This window comes from Lithobates pipiens, unplaced genomic scaffold (genome assembly GCF_037356315.1).
Source record: "Lithobates pipiens isolate NorthernLeopardFrog02 unplaced genomic scaffold, aLitPip1_a1.2 Scaffold_23, whole genome shotgun sequence".
Taxonomy (NCBI): Eukaryota; Metazoa; Chordata; class Amphibia; order Anura; family Ranidae; genus Lithobates; species Lithobates pipiens.
The window spans coordinates 66,172,755-66,197,892 of record NW_027507785.1 but is presented as its reverse complement, the minus strand read 5'-3'; the positions used below and the strand labels follow the sequence as shown (position 1 = coordinate 66,197,892).

The window sequence follows — 25,138 nt, the reverse complement described above, 5'->3', positions numbered from 1 at the left end:
CAAAGTCTTCTGGGGCCTGTCGTGTCCCAGAAGACTTTGGGAGGGGGGCGGGGATGGAGAACTTCTGCTTCCAGTCACTCAAGGTGATCGTAGCGGAAGTAGGAGCAGGTACCTGTCAAAATCGGGTACCTGCTCCCCCCCCCCCCCCCAAAGCTCCATTTCACAAACAGGAGCAGGGGTGGAAGCATTAAAGTGGAAATTCCTCTTTTGGGTGGAGATCCGCTTTAACAATGAAGATAGGTCCATTTTATTATCCTTGTATACAGTTAGTGCATACCCTAGCTCAGTGATGGAGAACTTTGGCACCCCAGATGTTTTGGAACTACATTTCCCATGATGCTCAACTACACTGCAGAGTGCATGAGCATCATGGGAAATGTAGTTCCAAAACATCTGGGGGGCCAAGGTTCACCATCACTGCCCTAGTTCAAACACACATGCCTTTCTCTGCAGCCATCGGCTGCACTGGACAGTTTATGATTGGGGCGTGCTCTGTGCTGAGTGGCTTCCTGTTCATTCACAAACTTCAGTTATGATTAGCCCCTTCCCCCACTCTCCATCCTGAAACATCCCCCGCAGCAGTCGGGGGGAGAGAAAAGCCAGCAGCACTGCGGTGGGGTGGGGTGGGGATTACATCTGGCACACCCCCTGCGCACACGCCCATGCCTAGCTCAGATATGTGGTTGTAAATGTCTTATAATAATAAGGCACATGTCAAATTTCTGATATTAACCCTCCATAGACTCAGCCTTCAGTGTACATATATTGTACAAGGGGCACAGGTTTTATCACACCTCCCAACTTTTTGAGATGGAAATGAGGGACACCTATCAGGAAATGTATGCAGGCATAGGACACACCCCTTGTCACGCCCCCTTAAAGGAGAATTGTACAAAAAAACAAGATTGGTTAAACCCAAAGTCCTTTTTTTTTTTTACCATTACTATTCCTTTATATTGGCTTTTGGAATTTACAAATGCAGCAATATAGAAATCAGATGAAAAGTTTAGCGCTGGAAAACACTTTTTGATACAAAAAAGTGAATTTTATATACAACTATATGGATTTGACCAAAATGAGGGACAAATGAGGAGGAAAGGGGGACAGAGGGACATTGCTCCAAATCAGGGACAGTCCCTCTAAATCAGGGACAGTTGGGAGCCATGGTTTTATTCTGCAATTCATCAATACTAATTTGTCTACCCAACAGAAAGTTGTCAGCTACTCCGCAATCATGCAGGGAATGCCTCCCTTCCATGAACAAAGCTAGCCAAGCTCATATAATTGTCGCCCTCTAGTGGAAAAATTGTAAAATGACACGCCAACACTCCACATTGGTAGAATTCTTGGCACTGCATTCCCATCTAGTTCCCCTCAGGTGAGTGAATTTAAATGTTGCCTTTGCAAAATGAGATCTCTTTCTGTGCATTACAAGAAATCAGCAATGGGCGCTGGATAATATATGTCTGTTCTGTTAGGAAGGACTGAAATAAGGCTTTATGGTAGATGTTTGGATGGTCTTTCGGGAGGTCTCAGTCATTTCAATCAATCAATCAATCAATTAATCAATCACACCTTTCCTTCTGGACTTGGTTTTGAGAAGACGCCGCCACTTTTCCAGGTAGCTTTTCTTTTATTTTATTATTTTGTGGAAGGAAACAATTTGAGCTTTTTTTTTTTTAAATTCCGGGAATGTTTTAGTATAGGATCATTTTGCAAAAAAAGGTTCTTATTTGTCGGTAGGTGTGACCTGTTTTTCAGCTCATCGGCTGCGCTGCTGAATGCATTTTGTGTTCTGTATTTAAAGGGAGAACTTTAGTTATAAAAATGCCATGTAATTCTATGTAATATCCGGTTATGGAGCAGATGTTGTGGGCTCCAGCAGTGAAGCTTACAGATCAGATTTCTGCAGCCGGAAAGTTTCAAGTTCCGATCAAGACTTTTTTTTTTTTTTTGTCTTTTTTTTGTCATTAGGAGTCAAATGGCTGGCATTGTGTGTTATGGCAGCATAATGTAAGTGAAGGTAAATTTTATCAATTGTAAATTTTAAATTGCCATATATTGTAATGTATGCTAAAACATAACATTTCTTATTGATTGATGGAGGTGATTATAGCCGTATTAGTGCAGTTTAGAGATGTGCACGACGGAATTTTTTTTTTCTTTTTTTATTACGGTTTCTTTCATTAAGTAAATCATTTTGTTTTGTCATAATCGTTACGTTAGAAGTATTTGTTTTTGGAATTCATTTTGTACATTTGGAGTCGTTTCGTATATTCGTTGTTCCGAATCAATTCGCGTTTTTTGGAAGTTCTGGTATTCTTTTGTTTCTGAAGATTGGCTAGTCCATCCCACAAAGAGAAATCAAATGATTATACTTTATCAACTTTAGTCAAGTGCATCCGAAAGTAACAAATAAAAAGAAAATAAAGTGTTACTAAACCCACAACAGTAAAATCAGTCTCTATATGCAGTAAAGCATGCTTGTTAAACTCACTGTGGAACCTAAGGGGTTAGTCATCTGCATTGTGTAAAAAGGCTGTTTAATCCTGTCTCCTCTGATCCTCCCCTTCTTCCACTGTCCCCAATCCATCTCCTGATAGTACAGAGCCTTTGGAGTCACTCTGCACATGCTTACTCTGGTGTGTATTGCTAGAGAGTTGTTGTTTATTTTTATTTTTTTCTTGCATGTGATCAGCACAGGGCCAATCAGCACTGTCCAGAGGGTCCAGGGTCCTGCAGCCTCAGAGGACAGTCAGAGAATGAAAACTCCTCCTACAAGCTTTAACCAAGCACTGATGGAAGTCACAAGACTGCTATATAGTGCCGTTGAGAAAAGGTATTAGCAGTTTATCTTTACTGAAATAAGTGCATTTCCATATTTTGTGTACTGTGGGAGACCAGATATAGTGAATGGAGGCTCCTGGCCTTGACCTTAATTTTGTATTTATTCATTATGTTATGACTTGGAGATTCTAATGGCTTCACCTCTATCCAAGCCCAAACACAATAAGTAGGAATCATTGTATTTCACTTACAGTATTTATTTCAAAATGTTTCCATTTCAAATAAAGTGGGGAAAATAATTATTTCATCCCCTGCAGATTTTTTACGTTTGCTCACTTACAAAGAAATGAAGGGTCTATCATTTTTATCATAGGTGTATTTTAAATGATAGAGGCAGAATATCAACCAAAAAATCCAGGAAAAAAAAATAAGATACAAATGTTATAAATTGAGTTGCAGTTCAGTGCGTAACATAAGTATTTGATCCCCTAGATCAGTGATGGCGAACCTCGGGACCCCTGATGTTTTGAAACGACATTTTCCATGATGCTTATGCACTCTGCAGTGTAAGTGAGCATCATGGGAAATGTAGTTCCAAAACATCTGGGGTGCCAAGGTTCGCCATCACTGCTCTAGATGGTGAGGTTTTGAATGGAAGAAAGAGCTACTGTGGACAGATGTCTTTTATACACATAACGAGTTGTCATTAGGAGCACCTTCTAAATTGGCAGGACTAATCTGTGTACAACATGAACACATACTGTAGCCAGTCTGTGGGAGCCAGAATTATTGTTGGTTGGTAGGGGAATCAAACCTTCTTCCCTCAGCCAGAACACTGAAGATGGGTCATGGATGGGTCTTCCAGCCTGACAATGACCCAAAACATACCGCCAAGGCAAGAAACGAGTGGCTCAAGAAGAAGCACATTAAGGTTATGGAGGGGCCTAGCCAGATCCTATAGCAACAGCCAAGAAACCTTCAAGGATTTAGAGAAGATCTGTACAGAAGAGTGGACCAAAATCCCTCCCGAGATGTATGCAAACCTTGTCACTAACTACAAGAAACATGTTACATCTTGGTGGAGAAACCATCTTGTTGCTTGCCAACAAGAGTTTCTGCACCAAGTACTAAGTTATGTTTTGCTAGGGGATCAAAGACTTATTTTAACTCCCTGAACTGCAACTCGATTTATAAAAATTTGTATCATGTGTTTTTTCTGGATTTTTGGTTGATATTCTGTCTCTATCATTTAAGATACAGCTATGATACAAAGAAATGAAGGGTCTATCATTTTTATAAAGCGGGAGTCCGCCGGGAGTTCCGCCGTTTTTTTTTTTTTTAAAAGCCAGCAGCTACAAATACTGCAGCTGCTGACTTTTAAAATAATGACACTTACCCGCCCAGCACACCCGCGATGTCGGCACCCGAAGCCGATCTCTCGATCGTCTCTTGGGTGCTGCCGCCGCCATCTTGGGTATGAGAATCAGGAAGTGGAGCCTTTCGGCTTCATTTCCCGGTTCCCTACTGCGCATGCACGAGTCGCGCTGCGCAATAAGGATGGTCCCCACTGTCTCTGGGATCCGTGTGTTTCCCAGCAGGCAGCGGGGGACTTTCGGAAAGGGGCGTAGATTCTGCAGAAAGGGGCGTACCTTCTGCAGAATCTACGCCGGAAGTGGGTGCAGATACCTGTACTGTACAGGTACCTGCAACCCTCTCCCCCCTGAAAGGTGCCAATTGTGGTGCCGGAGGGGGGGAGGATTTCAATGAGTGGAAGGTCCACTTTAGGGTGGACCTCCGCTTTAAGTGGGCAAACTTACAAAATCTGCAGGGGATCAAATCATTATTTTCTTCACTGCATATACACAGTCTGTCAGTATAAACGTATTGTGTAATATGATTTTACATTTCTCTATATATGTTCTATATTGATATGTGATTCTGGTTTCCAGGCATCGGTGTTCACGGCCACCCTTTCCAATGCTCTTGCACTCATTCTGGAGGGTATATATTGAAGTAGATGGACCAGACACCTTTGGCTAACGCCGCGTACACACGGTCAGACCTTCCGTCGGGTAATGTTCAATGTGAGCTTGTTGTCGGAAAGTCCGACCATGTGTATGCTCCATCGAATATTTGGTGTCGGAATTTCTGGCCACAAATGTTTGAGAGCAGGTTCTCAGATTTTACACCAACTTCACTTTGTTGTCGGAAAGTCAGATTGTGTGTACACAAGTCCGTCGCACAAAAGCTCGCAATGCATGCTTGCAATCAAGCAGAAAGAGCAGCACTGGCTATTGAACTTCCTTTTTCTCCACTCGTACATCTTGTACGTCACTGCGTTCTCACGTTCGGAATTTTGGGCCAACATTTGTGGGACCGTGTGTATGCAAGACAAGTTTCAGCCAACATCCTTCGGAAAAAAAATCCATGGTTTTGTTGTCAGAAAGTCCGATTGTGTGTACGCGACATAAGACTATGGTCAGGTGTGAAAGAACCAAATTAGCAGGAGACACCTTTTATTACCAGTTATACCTATGCAAATAAAGGTTTGTACTGGTGGATAGTGCACTGGCTTCCTAGATTTTTCTGTACTGACTTGTGCACATTAGATGGATGGGTAAGGGGTCTTTTCACTTGGTGGTGTTTGGGGAGGTGGGCATCTCAGACATCTTTTGGCCAAACTTAGTTTGCTTTGGCGTAAATAGCAATCAGCAACTTTAGATCATTTAGTCTGTTGTCATTGAAAAAGGAATTTTGGGGAAATCTTTTGAGGACAACTTTTCAGTGGCAGCTGTCTAACAGATGATCTCCCTGCATAGTTTGGATGTGTTTCCTCTCACTTCCTATTATGTCTCCAAAAGAGTGGCAAAGGAGCACAGGCTAAAAAATGGCTTTTATCGAAAAAACAAAGTTGGCTTTACATACACTTTAAATGCACTTAAAATAGAACTATATCCATTATGGATAGAGCAAGGGAGGGTTATAACCCCTGTCAGATTTTTTTTTTTCACCATCTGTGTCTCATTGCAGAGATTTCCCTTCGCTTCCTGTCCCATAGCCAAATGGGAAGTGAGAGGAAATCCCTGAAAATGAAAGGAATTCCTTGGGGGGACCCCCAGGTCACCAGAACTAGTGTCCCCATTGAAAGTTTTCCCCTCTTTTATGTTTCTGGGGACAATCCAAAATTAAAGATTTTCATTTACGTTCACTTTCAATGATAACTGTAACCAGGACAAATAGAGAGGGTGAATCTCCTTTAATGGGGACACAGACACCAATAAAAACTAAATAAAAAAAGATTTGCCTTTAGTTATACTTTAATGTTTAACATCCCCACCTTACTTGGCCAAAAATTCCAAAGATTGACCACCCTGTACAACAGCGCCTTAAATACTCTATATTTTGGATACATAGATATAAATGTGTATTCCCCCCCCATTCTTCCCCACCCCCCCATTCTTTCCCACCCCACTCCCCCCCCATTCTTTCCCACCCCACTCCCCCCCCATTCTTTCCCCCCCCACTCCCCCCCCATTCTTTCCCACCCCACTCCCCCCCATTCTTTCCCATCCCATTCTTTCCGACCTCACTCCCCCCCATTGTTCCCCACCCCACTCCCCCCCCATTCTTCCCCCCCACTCCCCTCCCCCCATTCTTTCCCACCCCACTCCCCCCCCATTCTTTCCCCCCACCCCACTCCCCCCCCATTCTTTCCCCCCACCCCACTCCCCCCCCATTCTTTCCCACCCCACTCCCCCCCCATTCTTTCCCACCCCACTCCCCCCCCATTCTTTCCCACCCCACTCCCCCCCATTCTTTCCCATCCCATTCTTTCCGACCTCACTCCCCCCCATTGTTCCCCACCCCACTCCCCCCCATTCTTCCCCCCCACTCCCCTCCCCCCATTCTTTCCCACTCCACTCCCCCCCCATTCTTTCCCACCCCACCCCCCCATTCTTTCCCACCCCACTCCCCCCCCCATTCTTCCCCACCCCACCCCCCCATTCTTCCCCACCCCACTCCCCCCCATTCTTTCCCACCCCACTCCCCCCCCCATTCTTTCCCACCCCACTCCCCTCCCCCCATTCTTTCCCACCCCACTCCCCTCCCCCCCTTCTTTCCCACCCCACTCCCCTCCCGCCCTTATTTCCCACCCCACTCCCCCCCCCCCATTCTTTCCCACCCCACTCCCCCCCCCATTCTTTCCCACCCCACTCCCCCCCCATTCTTTCCCACCCCACTCCCCCCCCATTCTTTCCCACCCCACTCCCCCCCCCCATTCTTTCCCACCCCACTCCCCCCCCCATTCTTTCCCCCCCCACTCCCCCCCCCATTCTTTCCCCCCCCACTCCCCCCCCCCATTCTTTCCCACCCCACTCCCCCCCCATTCTTTCCCACCCCACTCCCCCCCCATTCTTTCCCACCCCACTCTCCCCCCCATTCTTTCCCACCCCACTCTCCCCCCCATTCTTTCCCACCCCACTCTCCCCCCCATTCCTTCCCACCCCACTCTCCCCCCCCCCCCTTCCCACCCCACTCTCCCCCCCCCATTCCTTCCCACCCCATTCCTTCCCACTCCACTCACCCCATTTCTTCCCACCCCACTCAACCAGTAAATACCAGTAAAAAATTGAAATGACTCTCTTATTTTGCAAATGACAGTAAAACAGACTAATAAATGCTTGCCAGTAGTGATGGCCGAACGGTTCGCCCGGCGGTCGTTTCGCGGCGAATTTCCGACTTTCGCCGTCCGCGGGTTCGAACGCCTTTTTCCGTCGTTCGCCCCGGCGGACTTACGTGTTTAATGTATACAAGAACTTTAACCTTTCGTGACACGTTTATCATGTGTTACAGGACAACCAATTGAGACATGACAGCTCATGGACACTTGGACATTCCCCCTAACCTATAAATACACCCGATCCGGTGGCCATTTTACATTCTTTCTTCTGTCACTGTAGGGAAAGGATCCTGTGTGGAGTAGGGACAGAGAAAACGCTAGCTATTTGGTACACAAAAGTTCTTTTCAGGACTGGTATAGGTGTTAGGTCAGCAGCCTGAGTTTCTTTTGTCAGTTTAGATAAAGGGACAGAGCGCTGTATGCTGCTATTTTAGGGACAGCTCAGCCAGATTAGTCTTTCTTCATCATCATCATCATCATCATCATTAGCTGTTACTATCAGGTCCACAAAAGAGCTGTTCCAGCTAATCGTTCCAGCCTACTCTTTTTTGCCAATTTGTATAGGGACAGGCAGGAAGCAGTGTGTCAGGCAGTGAGGATAATTTTAAAGACTTGCTGTTACTATTAGTTCCACAAAGGTTCTTTTCAGGACTGGTATCAGTGGTACGGTAATAGGCTTGTACACGTATAATATTCTTTCTTCCAAATATAGAAAGAATATTATACTTGACTGCTGCCCTTCTGCTGCAGTCTGCTAATCATTCACAACTCACTTGTTCCACAAAGCTCTTTATCAGGACTGGTAACTTGGTCTGTCTAGGGTGCTACGGTACATAGGCTTGGGTGCGGTACAGTCTGCTGTTCTGTAAGGACCGCTATCGGTCCACAATACATAGGGTTGCCGTGCACTACTGCTGACCGCTGCCCTATACTGCAGCAGTCCTTCATTGGTATAGGGACTGACGTACAGTCTGCTAATCACTAACACACAACCTGCTTGGTCCACAAAAGTTCTTATAAGGACTGGTAACTTGGTATAGGGTGCTACGGTACATAGGCCTGAGTGCGTTACAGTCTGCTGTTCTGTAAGGACCGCTATCGGTCCACAATACATAGGGTTGCCGTGCACTACTGCTGACCGCTGCCCTATACTGCAGCAGTCCTTCAGCGGTATAGGGACTGACGCACAGTCTGCTAAACACTAACACACAACCTGCTTGGTCCACAAAAGTTTTTATAAGGACTGGTAACTTGGTATAGGGTGCTACGGTACATAGGCCTGAGTGCAGTACAGTCTGCTGTTCTGTAAGGACCGCTATCGGTCCACAATACATAGGGTTGCCGTGCACTACTGCTGACCGCTGCCCTATACTGCAGCAGTCCTTCATTGGTATAGGGACTGACGTACAGTCTGCTAATCACTAACACACAACCTGCTTGGTCCACAAAAGTTCTTATAAGGACTGGTAACTTGGTATAGGGTGCTACGGTACATAGGCCTGAGTGCGTTACAGTCTGCTGTTCTGTAAGGACCGCTATCGGTCCACAATACATAGGGTTGCCGTGCACTACTGCTGACCGCTGCCCTATACTGCAGCAGTCCTTCATTGGTATAGGGACTGACGTACAGTCTGCTAATCACTAACACACAACCTGCTTGTTCCACAAAAGTTCTTATAAGGACTGGTAACTTGGTATAGGGTGCTACGGTACATAGGCTTGAGTGCGGTACAGTCTGCTGTTCTGTAAGGACCGCTATCGGTCCACAATAGATAGGGTTGACGTGCACCACTGCTGACCGCTGCCCTATACTGCAGCAGTCCTTCAGCGGTATAGGGACTGACGTACAGTCTGCTAAACACTAATACACAACCTGCTTGGTCCACAAAAGTTCTTATAAGGACTGGTAACTTGGTATAGGGTGCTACGGTACATAGGCTTGAGTGCGGTACAGTCTGCTGTTCTGTAAGGACCGCTATCGGTCCACAATAGATAGGGTTGACGTGCACCACTGCTGACCGCTGCCCTATACTGCAGCAGTCCTTCAGCGGTATAGGGACTGACGCACAGTCTGCTAAACACTAACACACAACCTGCTTGGTCCACAAAAGTTTTTATAAGGACTGGTAACTTGGTATAGGGTGCTACGGTACATAGGCCTGAGTGCGTTACAGTCTGCTGTTCTGTAAGGACCGCTATCGGTCCACAATACATAGGGTTGCCGTGCACTACTGCTGACCGCTGCCCTATACTGCAGCAGTCCTTCATTGGTATAGGGACTGACGTACAGTCTGCTAATCACTAACACACAACCTGCTTGGTCCACAAAAGTTCTTATAAGGACTGGTAACTTGGTATAGGGTGCTACGGTACATAGGCCTGAGTGCGTTACAGTCTGCTGTTCTGTAAGGACCGCTATCGGTCCACAATACATAGGGTTGCCGTGCACTACTGCTGACCGCTGCCCTATACTGCAGCAGTCCTTCAGCGGTATAGGGACTGACGCACAGTCTGCTAAACACTAACACACAACCTGCTTGGTCCACAAAAGTTCTTATAAGGACTGGTAACTTGGTATAGGGTGCTACGGTACATAGGCCTGAGTGCAGTACAGTCTGCTGTTCTGTAAGGACCGCTATCGGTCCACAATACATAGGGTTGCCGTGCACTACTGCTGACCGCTGCCCTATACTGCAGCAGTCCTTCATTGGTATAGGGACTGACGTACAGTCTGCTAATCACTAACACACAACCTGCTTGTTCCACAAAAGTTCTTATAAGGACTGGTAACTTGGTATAGGGTGCTACGGTACATAGGCTTGAGTGCGGTACAGTCTGCTGTTCTGTAAGGACCGCTATCGGTCCACAATAGATAGGGTTGACGTGCACCACTGCTGACCGCTGCCCTATACTGCAGCAGTCCTTCAGCGGTATAGGGACTGACGTACAGTCTGCTAAACACTAATACACAACCTGCTTGGTCCACAAAAGTTCTTATAAGGACTGGTAACTTGGTATAGGGTGCTACGGTACATAGGCTTGAGTGCGGTACAGTCTGCTGTTCTGTAAGGACCGCTATCGGTCCACAATAGATAGGGTTGACGTGCACCACTGCTGACCGCTGCCCTATACTGCAGCAGTCCTTCAGCGGTATAGGGACTGACGCACAGTCTGCTAAACACTAACACACAACCTGCTTGGTCCACAAAAGTTTTTATAAGGACTGGTAACTTGGTATAGGGTGCTACGGTACATAGGCCTGAGTGCGTTACAGTCTGCTGTTCTGTAAGGACCGCTATCGGTCCACAATACATAGGGTTGCCGTGCACTACTGCTGACCGCTGCCCTATACTGCAGCAGTCCTTCATTGGTATAGGGACTGACGTACAGTCTGCTAATCACTAACACACAACCTGCTTGGTCCACAAAAGTTCTTATAAGGACTGGTAACTTGGTATAGGGTGCTACGGTACATAGGCCTGAGTGCGTTACAGTCTGCTGTTCTGTAAGGACCGCTATCGGTCCACAATACATAGGGTTGCCGTGCACTACTGCTGACCGCTGCCCTATACTGCAGCAGTCCTTCAGCGGTATAGGGACTGACGCACAGTCTGCTAAACACTAACACACAACCTGCTTGGTCCACAAAAGTTCTTATAAGGACTGGTAACTTGGTATAGGGTGCTACGGTACATAGGCTTGAGTGCGGTACAGTCTGCTGTTCTGTAAGGACCGCTATCGGTCCACAATAGATAGGGTTGACGTGCACCACTGCTGACCGCTGCCCTATACTGCAGCAGTCCTTCAGCGGTATAGGGACTGACGTACAGTCTGCTAAACACTAATACACAACCTGCTTGGTCCACAAAAGTTCTTATAAGGACTGGTAACTTGGTATAGGGTGCTACGGTACATAGGCTTGAGTGCGGTACAGTCTGCTGTTCTGTAAGGACCGCTATAGGTCCACAATAGATAGGGTTGACGTGCACCACTGCTGACCGCTCACCTATACTGCAGCAGTCCTTCAGCGGTATAGGGACTAAGAGTTTTGTCACAGGGTCATTTAAAAAATGACATGCAGAGGAAGAGGCAGGCCCTTCCGCAGGGGTGGTAGGGGTAGGGCAGGAGCAACAGGCTTGAGCCAAAGTGGGAAGTTGCAGAAGGTGCGTTCAATTACTTTAAAGGATGCACCAGACTTGGTTGAGTGGCTCGCTCAGCCTTACTCTTCTGCACCCTCCTCATCCTCTCGATCTGCACCCTCTTCTTCACTCTCTGCTATGTGCACCCCCAAAGACACTACCACCAACAACACGACCACCACCACCACCACCACATACCTTCCGCTTGAGTCACTGGAATTATTTTCCGATCCATATCAAGAGGACATTTCTGATGCGCAGCCACTCTTGGTATTGGATCAGGAAGAGGAGGTAGCAACAAGCGCTACTCAGCAGTCTGACGCCAGTACCCAGATCAGCCCAAGGAGGAGGTTGGTCCCCGGTGTTGCTGCCTACTCTACTTATAGCGGTGGGGAAGGTGACGTTGATGATGACGTGTCTAGTGATGTCACGTGGGTGCCCACAAGAGAGGAAGAGGAGGGGAGTTCAGAGGGAGATATGGACCAGCAGATAGGGAGGAGAAGCAGCAATGACTTACATTGCACAGCAGGGACAAAGCAGACTGCAAATGTATCAGGAGCGAGTCATCGACCATGTACGGTCACATCTGGCGCTCCCAGGACACCGGCACATGGCTCCGCAGTGTGGGCTTTTTTTAACGTGTCCGCTGCTGACAATAGCGTTGCCATCTGCAATCTTTGCAGTCAACGCGTTAGTCGCGGTAAGCCCAATACTCACCTAGGGACGACCGCCTTAAGAAGGCACATGAGCAGCCATCACCGAGCCCAGTGGGAGCAACGGAACACACAAAGCCACACTGCAGGCTCTCACCGTCCAGCCTCGTCTTCTACTTCTCCTTCTCCTCTCTCCTCACAATTGTCCTCCACTCCACCTTCCATCACGCCAAGCTCACATTTTTCTGCAAAAAGGCAGGCTTCCGTGGGCCTAATGTTTGAGCGTAAAAAAATGATGACGCCGGATAACCCTCTTGCCCAACGGTTGGCGGCTGGCTTGTCAGAACTCATAGCCCGCCAACTACTGCCATATAAACTGGTGGACTCGGAGGCCTTTCGCAAATTTGTGGCCATTGGAACACCACAATGGAAGGTCCCAGGAAGGAAGTATTTCTCAGAGAAGGGCATCCCAGAGCTATATGGCCATGTTCAGCGGCAAGTGAATGTATCTCTGGCACACAGTGTCGGTGCCAAGATACATCTGACCACAGACACGTGGTCTAGCAAACACGGGCAGGGAAGGTATATCAGTTTTACTGCCCACTGGGTGAACCTTCTGACGGCCGTCAAGCATGTAACCCGTGGCACCCGTGTAGATTTGGTTTTACCGCCACGGATTGCATGCAGGCCTGACTCTTCTTCTCCTCCTCCTACTCCATCCTCCTCCCTCTCCTCCTCAGCTGCCTCCTCCTTTTCCGCTGCTAGCGTCTCTTCCACTGCACCGCCCAAGCTCCCCAGAACCTATTCCACATGCCAGGTGAGACGTTGCCATGCCGTGCTGCGTCTGTTGTGCCTGGAAGCAAAGAGCCACACTGGCCCGGCACTCCTTTCAGCTTTGCGTTCACAGGCAGATGAGTGGCTAACACCGCTCAATTTGACAGTTGGTAAAGTGGTGTGTGACAACGGTGCCAATCTGCTTAGCGCATTGAAACAGGGCAAAATCACGCACGTGCCGTGCATGGCACACGTCTTAAACTTGGTCGTGCAGCGATTCCTTGTCAAATACCCTGGGGTCCAGGACATCTTGCGGCAGGCAAGGAAAATCTCGGCCCATTTCAGAAGATCTTACACGGCCATGGCTCGCCTTGCTGACATTCAGCGGCGACACCATCTGCCGGTCAGACGTCTTATTTGCGATTGCCCGACGCGATGGAACTCAACCTTCTATATGCTTGATAGGCTGCTCCAGCAGAAACGTGCAGTTAACGTCTACCTGTATGAACTCTGCGAAAGAAACGGTTCTGGGGAGCTGGGTTTTTTTTCACCGCGCCAGTGGCTGCTCATGCGCGACACATGCAGACTTCTGCGGCCATTTGAGGAGATCACCAAACTGGTCAGTCGCAGCCATGGCGCCATCAGTGACATGGTACCTTATGCCTTCTTTCTGGAGCGTGCATTGCGTCGTGTCATTGATCAGGCTGTGGAGGAGCAGGAGCGGGAAGATGAGGAAGTCGCAATGCTGGATGAATTCCCAGGGGGGGCTACTCTATCTGAGACAAGTCAACAACAGGAGTCTGATGAGGAGTCAGAGGAGGATGGTGCCGGGGCGGATGAGCAGGAGCAAGAAGAGCATGCTTTAAACCTTTCTGGGATCCCTGTTGTGCGAGGATGGGGAGAGGAGAATGAAGAGGACGACATTATCCTGGATGATGAGCAGGAGCCAGGCCACCACACCGCTTCCACTTTAGTGCAAATGGGGGCCTTCATGCTCCAGTGTTTTAATAGGGACCCCCGTATAAAAAGCATGAGGGTCAAGGACCAGTACTGGGTGGCAACGTACTTAGACCCCCGGTACAAACACAAAATGGCGGAAATGTTACCGCCGTCGCAGAGGGCTGTCAGAATGCAGCACTTCCAGGCCTTGCTTCGAGAAATGCTGCATTCTGCTTTTGCGTGCGCTGGCAGAGGAGCAATTCCCACTCCCAGAGAAGGATTTGCGGGTACCAATCCAACAGCGCCTGCAAGAAGAGGCCGGTTTGAAGATGTGTTGGTGACTTCGGATATGAGGTCATTCTTTCAGCCGACCCATCGACAGGTGTCATCCGGATCCAGCATCAGGGAACGCCTAGACCGTCAGGTGTCCGACTACATTGGGTTAACGGCCGATGTGGACGCTCTGAGGAGTGATGAACCCCTAGACTACTGGGTGGGCAGGCTTGACCTCTGGCCAGAGCTTGCCCAATTTGCAATCGAACTGTTGGCTTGCCCCTCATCCAGTGTCCTGTCCGAAAGGACGTTCAGCGCAGCAGGGGGGATTGTGACCGATAAGCGTACTCGCCTAGCTCACCACAGTGTTAACTACCTCACATTTCTAAAAATGAATGAGGCATGGATCTCGGAGGAATTCAACACATGTGATCAGTAGACCATGTATATGTCTATAAACAATTTTTGGAATCAAGCACACAGACCTTCTTAATTCATTTGGCTCACTTCCCTGACCCAAAAAAGCACACCGTACTATATGCCCCTACCCTCCTCTTTGAAGAGGTTGAGCGGTGTCATATTTCTACTGGGGCTGCTTATTATGAGGGGTTCCCACCATCCCTGTGCTGTGCTGACTTCCTCCTGGGTGTTCTTATTATGAGGGGCTCCCACCATCCCTGTGCTGTGCTGACTTCCTCCTGGGGGTTCTTATTATGAGGGGATCACACCATCCCTGTGCTGTGCTGACTTCCTCCTGGGGCTGCTTACGGTGCTGCTGTCAGCGCTGTATGTCACGGAGCTGCTGTCAGCGCTGTATGTCACGGAGCTGCTGTCAGCGCTGTATGTCACGGAGCTGCTGTCAGCGCTGTATGTCACGGAGCTGCTGTCAGCGCTGTATGTCACGGAGCTGCTGTCAGCGCTGTATGTCACGGAGCTGCTGTCAGCGCTGTATGTCACGGAGCTGCTGTCAGCGCTGTATGTCACGGAGCTGCTGTCAGCGCTGTATGTCACGGAGCTGCTGTCAGCGCTGTATGTCACGGAGCTGCTGTCAGCGCTGTATGTCACGGTGCTGCTGTCAGCGCTGTATGTCACGGAGCTGCTGTCAGCGCTGTATGTCACGGAGCTGCTGTCAGTGCTGTATGTCACGGAGCTGCTGTCAGCGCTGTATGTCACGGAGCTGCTGTCAGCGCTGTATGTCACGGAGCTGCTGTCAGCGCTGTATGTCACGGTGCTGCTGTCAGCGCTGTATGTCACGGAGCTGCTGTCAGCGCTGTATGTCACGGAGCTGCTGTCAGCGCTGTATGTCACGGAGCTGCTGTCAGCGCTGTATGTCACGGAGCTGCTGTCAGCGCTGTATGTCACGGAGCTGCTGTCAGCGCTGTATGTCACGGTGCTGATGTCAGTGCTCTGTATTACGGTGCTGCTGTCAGTGCTCTGTATCTCCTGCACCCTCTTGTTTGCCTACCCTGGTCCCTGACCTTCCCTCTCCTCCATTGCCTTCATTAGCTCCATAGTCCTGAATTGTCAGAACAATTTCCCAAATAAAAAAAAAATGCTTGTAGTTATCGATCCCAAATTCACCTCATACATGTATTATGCTATTGTCCAGGTGGTGGGACTACGTGCTACCCCCTAATAATTACCCCGTGGCCGCAAATTCGACCTAAAGGTTTGCGAAATTCGCCTCCCATTGAAGTCAATGGAGCCCGCGGCGAACGGTCGTTTTCGCGAACGTTTGTGTCCGTTCGCGTTTCGCGTTCGCGAAACGTCCCGTCGGAAGTTCGTCCATCACTACTTGCCAGGGCTTATTCATGTAAATGTTATTACAATGTTATATTGTCTGTCCAAACCGTATGCTGCTAGAAGCAAGCTCAGCATATTGTATTTCAAACTGCTTGAATTTAAAGAACGCGAAAGAAGGGGGGTTGGGGAAATATGCAGTTTGCCCATATTCCTAACCTCGCTGTGCCAAGGAAAAAAGAGATTTCCTACAGCTAGTCCCTTGCAAAGTTATGTTTTACATTAAGGAGCCCCATGTACATTTGCTTCTCACATTGTTAAAGTGCTTACAGTCAAAAGTCCTGAAACGGCTTCTCGAGACCCAACTAAACCAGTTTTATGTTACCTTTTAATCAGAAAAATATGCAGGTTTTATAGATGAATGGGGGGGGGAGAGGGATAAATCCTGCCTTTTGTTTCACTTCCATTCGGAATAGATTAGACGCAAGACAGGTACTTTTTAAGGCAAACAAATAAAGTAGAAGTTATGAAATTTAGATTTTCAATGAATTTTTTTTACAGGATCTTAAACAAAGCTTGAATTGCTTATTAGTTGATTGGTTGATTTTTTTTTTCTTTTTCCTTCCCTTTAGGGAGAATTGAAGAAAAAAAAAAAAGAAGAAAAGTAGGATTTTTCTTTGCGAACATACGCTGTGAAGCTGTACAGACAGAGTCTGAAAGTTGATCTGCAGTGTTTTGTCAGGAATTTCAAGTCAACTCAGTGCTCAGAATTGAGCGACAGGCTTTGCCTGTAGAGAAAGCAGAACATACAAAGAGTTGGAGAGTTAACCACAAGTGTCTCATCTATTGCAGTTTTGCATGTTCCTTGGGCTTTGTCTTCAGAGGGATGGAGAAACAAGCCAGGGAAAGAAGCCAAAGTGACTGACCTGGAGCAAAGAAAGAGAACTTGGCATCCTTATTTTTTCAGCCAAAGGCGGATTGAAGATTATTAATAAAGGAGGTTTTTTTTTTTATCTAACTATTATGAGTTCATGTTTGGAATTTTGACAAAACCAGAAGTTTTCTTCTGAAACAAAAGAGCTGTCTACATTTGTCTTCCAAGACCATCAGCAGAAGGAGTTGAGAGATTGGTGACGTTCCTTTTGTTTGTGTTTCGTGTTCATTGGCATGCATTTTGACATCTGAAGTCATTCCTTAAGACTCGGAGGCTTGACGGGTCCTTGTCTTGTTTAAGACTTCCTTGGATTCGTTAGAACCAGAGTCAAAAGCCTGCCAGCCTCGATCCCGTGGAGGTCCAGGATATCATTGCGCTTGGCTTGTTTTTCGGTAGACTGGATACAATGCTGGTCTTCAGTTTTACCCTGGTTGGCATGTTTGGAGTTCTGATGGGATGTCAGATGCCACATGATTGGAGGCCACAAACCGAAGCATGCAGAGCAGAGCTGGTGGAAACAGTGGTGTTTGCCAAGGTGCTGGCTCTTCATAAGGATAGTTACAGCGTCTACAATTACCTGCCTTGGCAGTACAACTCTGACCTGTTTTACTCTGCTGAGATCGAGCTGTTGTGTGATCAGGGCTGGGGAAGCATGCTGGAGGTGCCGGCGGGGTCCCGCCTTAATGTCACAGGACTGGGATATTTCAACTGTCACTCATATACTGTAATGGAGAACAACTCCTACTACTTCTTTCTAAGGTAAGTGATCTTCTCTAATATATGCCAATTTGTTTCTTGGACTGGTGGAATAGTAGAATGTTAAGTGATCTTAGGGCTGGTTCAGACCAAATGCAGTCCAGGGCATTTTTATTCTGCATCTAAAACATGTGGGCAGTATTTACCATGGATTCCAATGGCCCTAGTACAACATTTTGAAATTTTTTCTGTATGGAACACATATGTCCTCAATTGAGATGAAGTAAAAAAAAAAGAGGGGTAAAAATGCATCAGAACTCAAAAAAATGTGGTGTGAATTGGCCCCTAATCATGTTTTCAATCTCCAGGTAACTCATGTAGGTGTTGTCATGGTGGATACCAGAAAAACGAATTCCAAAACCAAAAAAAAAGTCCCTGGTCTTTAAAATTCACAGGTGTGTATTACATCCATAGGAAACCATGGTAAAAGGACTGTAGTGTGTTTCTGAAAAACTGAAAACACACTAAAATTGCATAGGTGTGAACCAGGCCTAAAGGAGGATTACCTGGAAAAAATAAATTCCAATGCATTTTCTGTTATTGACAAAGAAATGACATGATCCCTCAAATGTATTTGCGTGCCCTTAGGTAACACCAGAGAGTCTCAGGGATAATACATTCATTAAGTCCATGCTTGCTTATACACCGTGTAATAGACTGGTCTATGAGAATATTTAGTAGTTGGAGGGTTGCTTTGGGAATGAAATGTTTAGAATGAATGTGTAGGCTATACCACAATTCAATATTGATTAAAGAGGAAGTAAAGGCTAAAAAAAAAAAAACACAAAAAAAAAACACACCCTGTAAGGCAAAGGCATAATGAGCTAGTATGCATAGCATACTAGCTCATTATGAATAACTTACCTGAGAACGAAGCCCTTGAAGTGGTCCTCCGTCTTCATGTCCGCCGCTGCCATGGATCCCAGAGTGACTTCCGGGTCTCGTACTGGATTAATAAGTGGTGTTGCGCTCCAAATTAATAGTCAATAAATAGATATATAAATAAATAAATAAACGAAATAAAATAAATAAGTGCCAATAAATGCATACGTGCACAAAACTCTGGGTAGTAAATGGATCTACTCACAATTAATTAATTCAAGATGTACACCTTCTAAGTGCTAGCAATATCCAATCAGGTGCAGTGTGAATAATTCATAATCCAAGCATAAGAGTATAAAATAAAGTGCAAAAACTTCCGGGTCTCGCTGCTCCGGCGCTGTGATTCGCCGGAGCAGCGATGACGTCACTCCCGCACATGCGCACGGGAGCCGACACTCGCGACATATCACCGCGATCTGCGGCCTGCCCAGTGCGCCTGCGCGCCGCTGTCTACGGTGCATGCGCCGTAGACAGCGGTGGCTGTCTTCGGGTAAATATCCGATATTTCTTGGACCTACAGGTAAGCTTTAATCTAGGCTTACCTGTAGGTCAAAGTTGGTTGTAAGGGTTTACAACCACTTTAAATCCAGTGCGTAGCTCATGATGAGAAGAATATTCATAGAAAGGACCATAAATGATTATGTCCAGCAGTCAGGTCTTGTTCAGAATGAAATGAGTGATGTCTGTACAAGGTGTAAAAATTGGGATCTGGTGGTGAGGTCACATTAACCAATAGAGGCCCTGCATTGGGATCTGGTGGCGAGGTCACATTGACCAATAGAGGCTCTGCTTCATCAAGCTCCAGTGGCACTTAGGCTGGATTCACACCTGTGCAGTTTTAGTGCATTTGGCAGATTTGCAACACAGTCCATTTAACCTGGTTTCCTATGGAAGACGTTCTGTAGTGCGAATCTGCAAAAAGCACAAAAAATGCATAGGTGTGAATCCAGCCTTACAGATTGCTAAATCCTGCTTATAGAAGGCTAACATGATGTGCAAAATTAGTGACTGGAAGACCACTTTGGAAACTTTAGGTTGCCATAAGTGTAAACACATATAATTATTGATAAATGAGTACTCCAACATTCTGTCCAGGGGTCGGTCAAGTTGTGTTTTGTGGTCTATGTGTGTACAGTGTGTAATTGGGTTGCATGATGATCTTGCGCACTGGTCTAGTTATATTGGGGCTCTAGTGTTCTTATAGCATGTAGTAGAATTATGATGTCCAATGATTGGTTCATGTTGAGTGGTCTGATAACTTATGTCTTTACAGGGTATAATAGAATTTTATTATGATCTTTCCACCTCCTTGGTTACATTAGCACAGCCCTTTTCAATCAGGGATCGTTCAGAGGTTGCCCGGGGTTTGCAATGGGCAAATACTGCCTCTAAGATAAGGTACCACCGAGACCACTGCTTTTTTTTTTTTTATTGTCTGTAAGGATAGTATTCTTCTCACTGAGCACTAATATAAGTCACATTCTTCTCACCAACCACCAATGTATTGAACGTTCTTCCCACTGGCCACCAATGTAAGGAGCATTCTTTCCACTGACCGCTAATGTAAGGAGTTTTCTACCCACTGGCCACCAATGTAAGGAGCATTCTACCCACTGATCACCAATGTAAGGAGCATTCGTCCCACTGACCACCAATGTAAGGAACATTCTTCCCACTGACCACCAATGTAAGAAACATTCTACCCACTGATCACCAATGTAAGGAGCATTATTTCCACTGACCACTAATGTAAGGAGTTTTCTACCCACTGGCCACCAATGTAAGGAGCATTCTTTCCACTGACCGCTAATGTAAGGAGTTTTCTACCCACTGGCCACCAATCTAAGGAGCATTCTTCTTACTAGCCACCAATGTAAGGAGCATTCTACCCACTGACCACCAATGTAAGAACCATTCTTCCCACTGACCACCAATGTAAGAAACATTCTACCCACTGACCACCAATGTAAGGAGCATTCTTCCCACTGAGCACCAATGTAAGGACCATTCTTCCCACTGACCCCCAATGTAAGGAGCATTCTTCCCACTGACCACCAATGTGAGGAGGATTCTACCCACTGACCACTAGCGCAAGAGTGCTCTTCTCCACCAACCACCCATCTAAGGGTGCTCTTCTCCGCTGAGAACCAATGTGAGGGGGCCCTATACTGAATACGAGTGTAAATGGGGACTTCACTGACTACCAGTATAACGGAACACAATTTTCATGGTCTGGGTTACTTTTCTGGCCATTATTTTTATTTTATTTTTTTTATATTATTATTAAAATAAATGTTGTCCTATAGTGCAGCCCAGAGTGTCAAATACCTTAACCCTTTAGCACCTCTTTAAGTGGGCTTTATTGCCCAGAGGGCGGAATTTCCTCTGTATCATGTGACTGATGTGACTAATGTGATTGGGGCAGGCTCCTGATCAGAAGCTCTGACTGAGAGCTGTCGGTGACAGCCCGGACGGTGTGCTAGGAACTCGCTGTGAGCGTGCTCTCAGCACACAACCTCCTGCCACCATAAATGCACATGTGCGGTGACTCGGCATTAAAGCCCAAAATTCTTTTGCTGTATATATGTGTTATGTGATTGACAAGAGTTGAATTATGCCACATTCTTTATTCCCTTATTTATTTTTGTATCCGCAACTTGCTGAAATCACGTGGATTGCAACAAAAGTGGTGCATGCCCTACTTTTCAAAAAACGCACTGTGATCCAGTGCAGGCAAACGCACTGCGTTCGGGGTGTCGTAAGGATTATATTGACACCTGCAGCAGATCCGTTTTGATTGTGGTGCTGGAAACGCGTGCTGAATGCGTATTTCCCACACCGTGTTCCGATTTGAACAAGTCCTATGAGTTTTGGTCTTCTAAGTCTATGTAGAGTTTAGTAGAATTATTTTATGATGTCCAGTGGTTGGTTCATGTTGGCGGATGTGTTATTCGATGTCTGTACACAGTCCTAGAATTGTATTATGGTCTTTTGTACTTCTCTTGGTAACATTCGACTTTTAGTGTTCTAAGTTTGTATGGAGTATAGTAAAACAATGGTCAGGTCATGTTTGGAGTGCACTAACATTGTATTATGGTCCTATGCCATAGCGTAGCATGTAATGTTAGTGGACGTATGAGGCTTGAATGATAAGTTATAATGGTTTGCCTGCAGGAAAGTGCAATGGTCACCATCTGTTCCAGTTCCGCACACAATCGCAAACTGTTAGTCTAGAAATTGGTTTCAAATGTTGGCCAACATGCATCATTCATTGAATCAGAAAAATGATAAATGCTGCTGACAGCTGTGCTGTAGAGAAAAGCTTTGCAATGTAATTTTATACCCTTCTTGTCTACATTTGATCCTCCTGTTTTTTGTTAACATATGCCAAATCTATGCTATCCATATGACACTGGTAGTTTAAAATAGGATTGTGCTCTAAACCACTAAGCAATTTTTTTCTGCAGCACCGCAGTTTAAAGTGCAACTCCAATAAAAACTAGAATAAATAGCCAGGCTTGGTGTAATATAAAATATGTATTTTATTGCTGCAATACTCACCTTGTCTCTAGTGATGTCCTTCAGAGAAACTCTGCTCAGCTGCCAGTTCTCTTCTTTTTTGGATGATGGCCAACTTTATGCAACCACTTTCTGTGAGCCCAGGCTGTCATTGACACACCCCGACGGGGGTTTGTCAACATATTGGACAGGGCTACAGCACAGCAGAGATCAGCTCGGACTTCAAAATGTAAGTGCCACTTATAGGCAGCTTGAAATGATATTGGTACTAGTAAGATAGCGGCTGGCCCATGCTAGAAAAAGGGTTAATTTCTGCAAACTCCGTTCCCAGGCTTTTGGTCCTAGCCAGCTGACCTCTGCTATAAAAAGGGGGAAGGCTGAGGTCCAGGGGGCTTCTTCTCAGCGAATTGGTTGGTTTTGTTTGTGGTACAAGGACTACTGCACCTGGCAGCCTGTTGAAGACAATGGGACTTTCGGAGGCATCCAAGCCATGGACAATGTCATAATGGACTCTTCCCTCACTGAAGTATGCCTGGGCAGCCACACTACGATAGGGTTAGAGGAAGGATGCTGTTCATACTGAACTGTTATGCCGTACTTGTTCAGTAAAGTTATGTTAACTGTTCTAAGCCTGGTCTGAAGTCACTCAAAGGGGTGCATGTTGGATTTGGAATATCTTAAGAACCAGGGTCTGTAAAGCACAACAGGGTATGAAGTAACATTGTTACAGAAGGGTTAACCCAGCAAGACAAAGAGGAGGAGTGCAGTTGCTATGGATAACCAAGCGAGGCAACAAGCAACCAGTCATTAGGCATGGTACCTAGTAAGATGAAAGGTCCTCTGGTAGTGAGGGGGTTGTTGTCTGGCTCCCTTCCCACCGGTCGTTATCCAATAGCAACCGGATCCAAACCCACTTTACGGAGATCTATAGCCTGGCCACAAGGTACAGGTAATGAAGGAGTTATTAGCTGCATGGCAGGACCCCATTCTGTTACTGGGAGTAAGGTAACAGAGGTACGCTAGACTGGTGGATTCGGCACAGGCTCAGCACGTTCCTCCTAATGCAAACATACAAGTTACAGTGTGTAGTGACATAAGTCAGCACGCCTCAGAGGAACTCTTTATTTTTTTACTGCACACAGTGGAAGCTCATCTCTAAGTTGGGGAATGGCCTTAATGTTAGATTTTTTTTCCCATGACCGCAACCTCCGTCTGGTACTGGGCAATGATGAGCGTGCGAAAGGTACCCTCTCCTGCAGGGTGCAGTAGGCCTCGGCAGGATACGCCCACCCACACACTCTTTGTAAAAGAATGAAGATTGCTTACTGCCTTTGGAGTAAAAGCTATCGCACTAAACCAGCCATTTTCAACCAGGGTTCTTCTGATAGTTGCTATGGGTTCCTGGAGCTGTGGTTGATTGTCCTCTAACCTGATTGTGCCTGCATAACTCTGGTTCCAAATCCGCTTGCTAAAGTCAGCTGGCATGACACTAATGGTCTTTTTAGTTGTCTTTAAGGGTAATATTCTGATCACCACTGTAAGGGGAACATTCTTCCTACTGACCACCAATGTACAGGACATTCTTACTCCAGACTCCATTATTTAACTTTAGATGGGGTTCACCTAGACCAGAAAATAGTTTTAAGGGTTCCTCTGGGGTAAAAGGGTTGAGAAAGGTTTCACTGAACTGCAACCAGTCAGAGGCCATCAAGGTTGTTGGTGGATGCTGGCAATACCAGATTTAATCACCCAATGTGGTGGGTAAATTATGTAGGGTGGAGTTGCCTGTTCTGGTAGAATGCTGAATTGTGCTAGGAGGCGACATCTTCTAGATGGGTCATATGAACAGAGATTAGTTATAGTATTTTTTAGAAATTTCCTTTAATTATTTAAAGGGCCAGTCTACCCCAAATTGATTGGGTAGATGCTTTCAAACAAAATGACCTAATTTTGGTTGATGTATTAAAATGCGTGTGTTGACACATGCAGATTAACACGCACAAAAGTATGATTTGGCCTTTAGCGCGATATTCATTCCAAACATATACGATTTACCAAAGCTAGTAAAACTCTATTGTCATTTGGTAAGTGATTGTACAAAACGTCAGTGATTACGGAGTCTAAGCATCCGGTCTGCACCAGAACCAAATATCCCATTCCCCTACAGGTGATTTGGGTCTACAAGAAGTCCCCATAAACACAACATGCGCCCAAGTGTGGTGACGGTTTACAAATAGACATCTGGTAATTCTCTGAAGACCTTTATCCACCGAGAACATTTGGCTTCCAGACTGGAAAGTGATGGCCCTCTGAGAGATGTATACAGTTTAACCTGCTAGGTGGTGATAATCTAATAAAACAGGAGAGCGAGCATTTAATGAGGTATGACCCTCGCAGGCTGCTGCACAGAGACACAGCCATCAATCATCAGAACACGCTGGAGAATTCACGCCAGACTGATTATTCCCATATAGAATATGCAACATCTCAGACTGTCCCTCTGCCTGCTCAAAATGTACTGTTTGTTGGTTAGACTATATTTGCACTATAGACCATTAGTTCTGGATGTTGGGGCATAAAGCTATGATTTGTATGGCTCCACCCAATTCCCTGAAATCTTATCCTCTTAATTTTGGGATATGTGATGGGATGAGACATGTGAAAACTTTTTTTTCTAAGAAGGCTTTACTGTGCTAGGCACTGATTCCATTGGAGGTGTTTTCATTGCTTTTGCACCTTCCCACCATATCCTCTGTGGTTACACTGTTGGGTTCCAAAGTCTATTCCATAGCAGCCATGGTTTCCATGCAATGCAGTGATTGACACTATTTTTTTCATTACATGTTTGTCACTGCACTTTTTCAGGTCTCTTTTTTTCTTTTAACTATTTGTACCAGAGTGCCTCACTCCTGTCATGAGTCTTGTGCCCCGGGGGATCAGGGAGGTCCTTCCTCTTTGGGAGGGGACCAAGGGAGACACCCAGTGCCCTTTTTTGTGTGTGTTTCACATGCACTTTTTGGTTCACAGAGTTCTGCCGCACAGCACAGCCCGGTTTCTGATG

At 46.3% G+C, this 25,138-nt stretch overlaps 1 protein-coding gene across 2 annotated transcripts in view; it reads left to right on the top strand.

Moving 5' to 3' along the window:
* The first annotated feature begins 1,419 nt into the window (after positions 1 to 1,419).
* The window catches only part of LOC143927622 (coiled-coil domain-containing protein 3-like), a 42,955-nt gene continuing 19,236 nt past the window's right edge, over positions 1,420 to 25,138 (top strand). Inside the window, exons 1-3 of one of the 2 annotated variants that reach the window (XM_077451794.1) lie at positions 1,420 to 1,621; positions 2,699 to 2,839; positions 16,619 to 17,679. In XM_077451794.1, coding sequence (XP_077307920.1) covers positions 17,327 to 17,679 — 353 coding nt within the window. In that variant the 5' untranslated portion in view covers positions 1,420 to 1,621; positions 2,699 to 2,839; positions 16,619 to 17,326. The remainder of the gene's footprint in view (positions 1,622 to 2,698; positions 2,840 to 16,618; positions 17,680 to 25,138) is intronic. The other variant, XM_077451795.1, reaches the window with a different exon arrangement.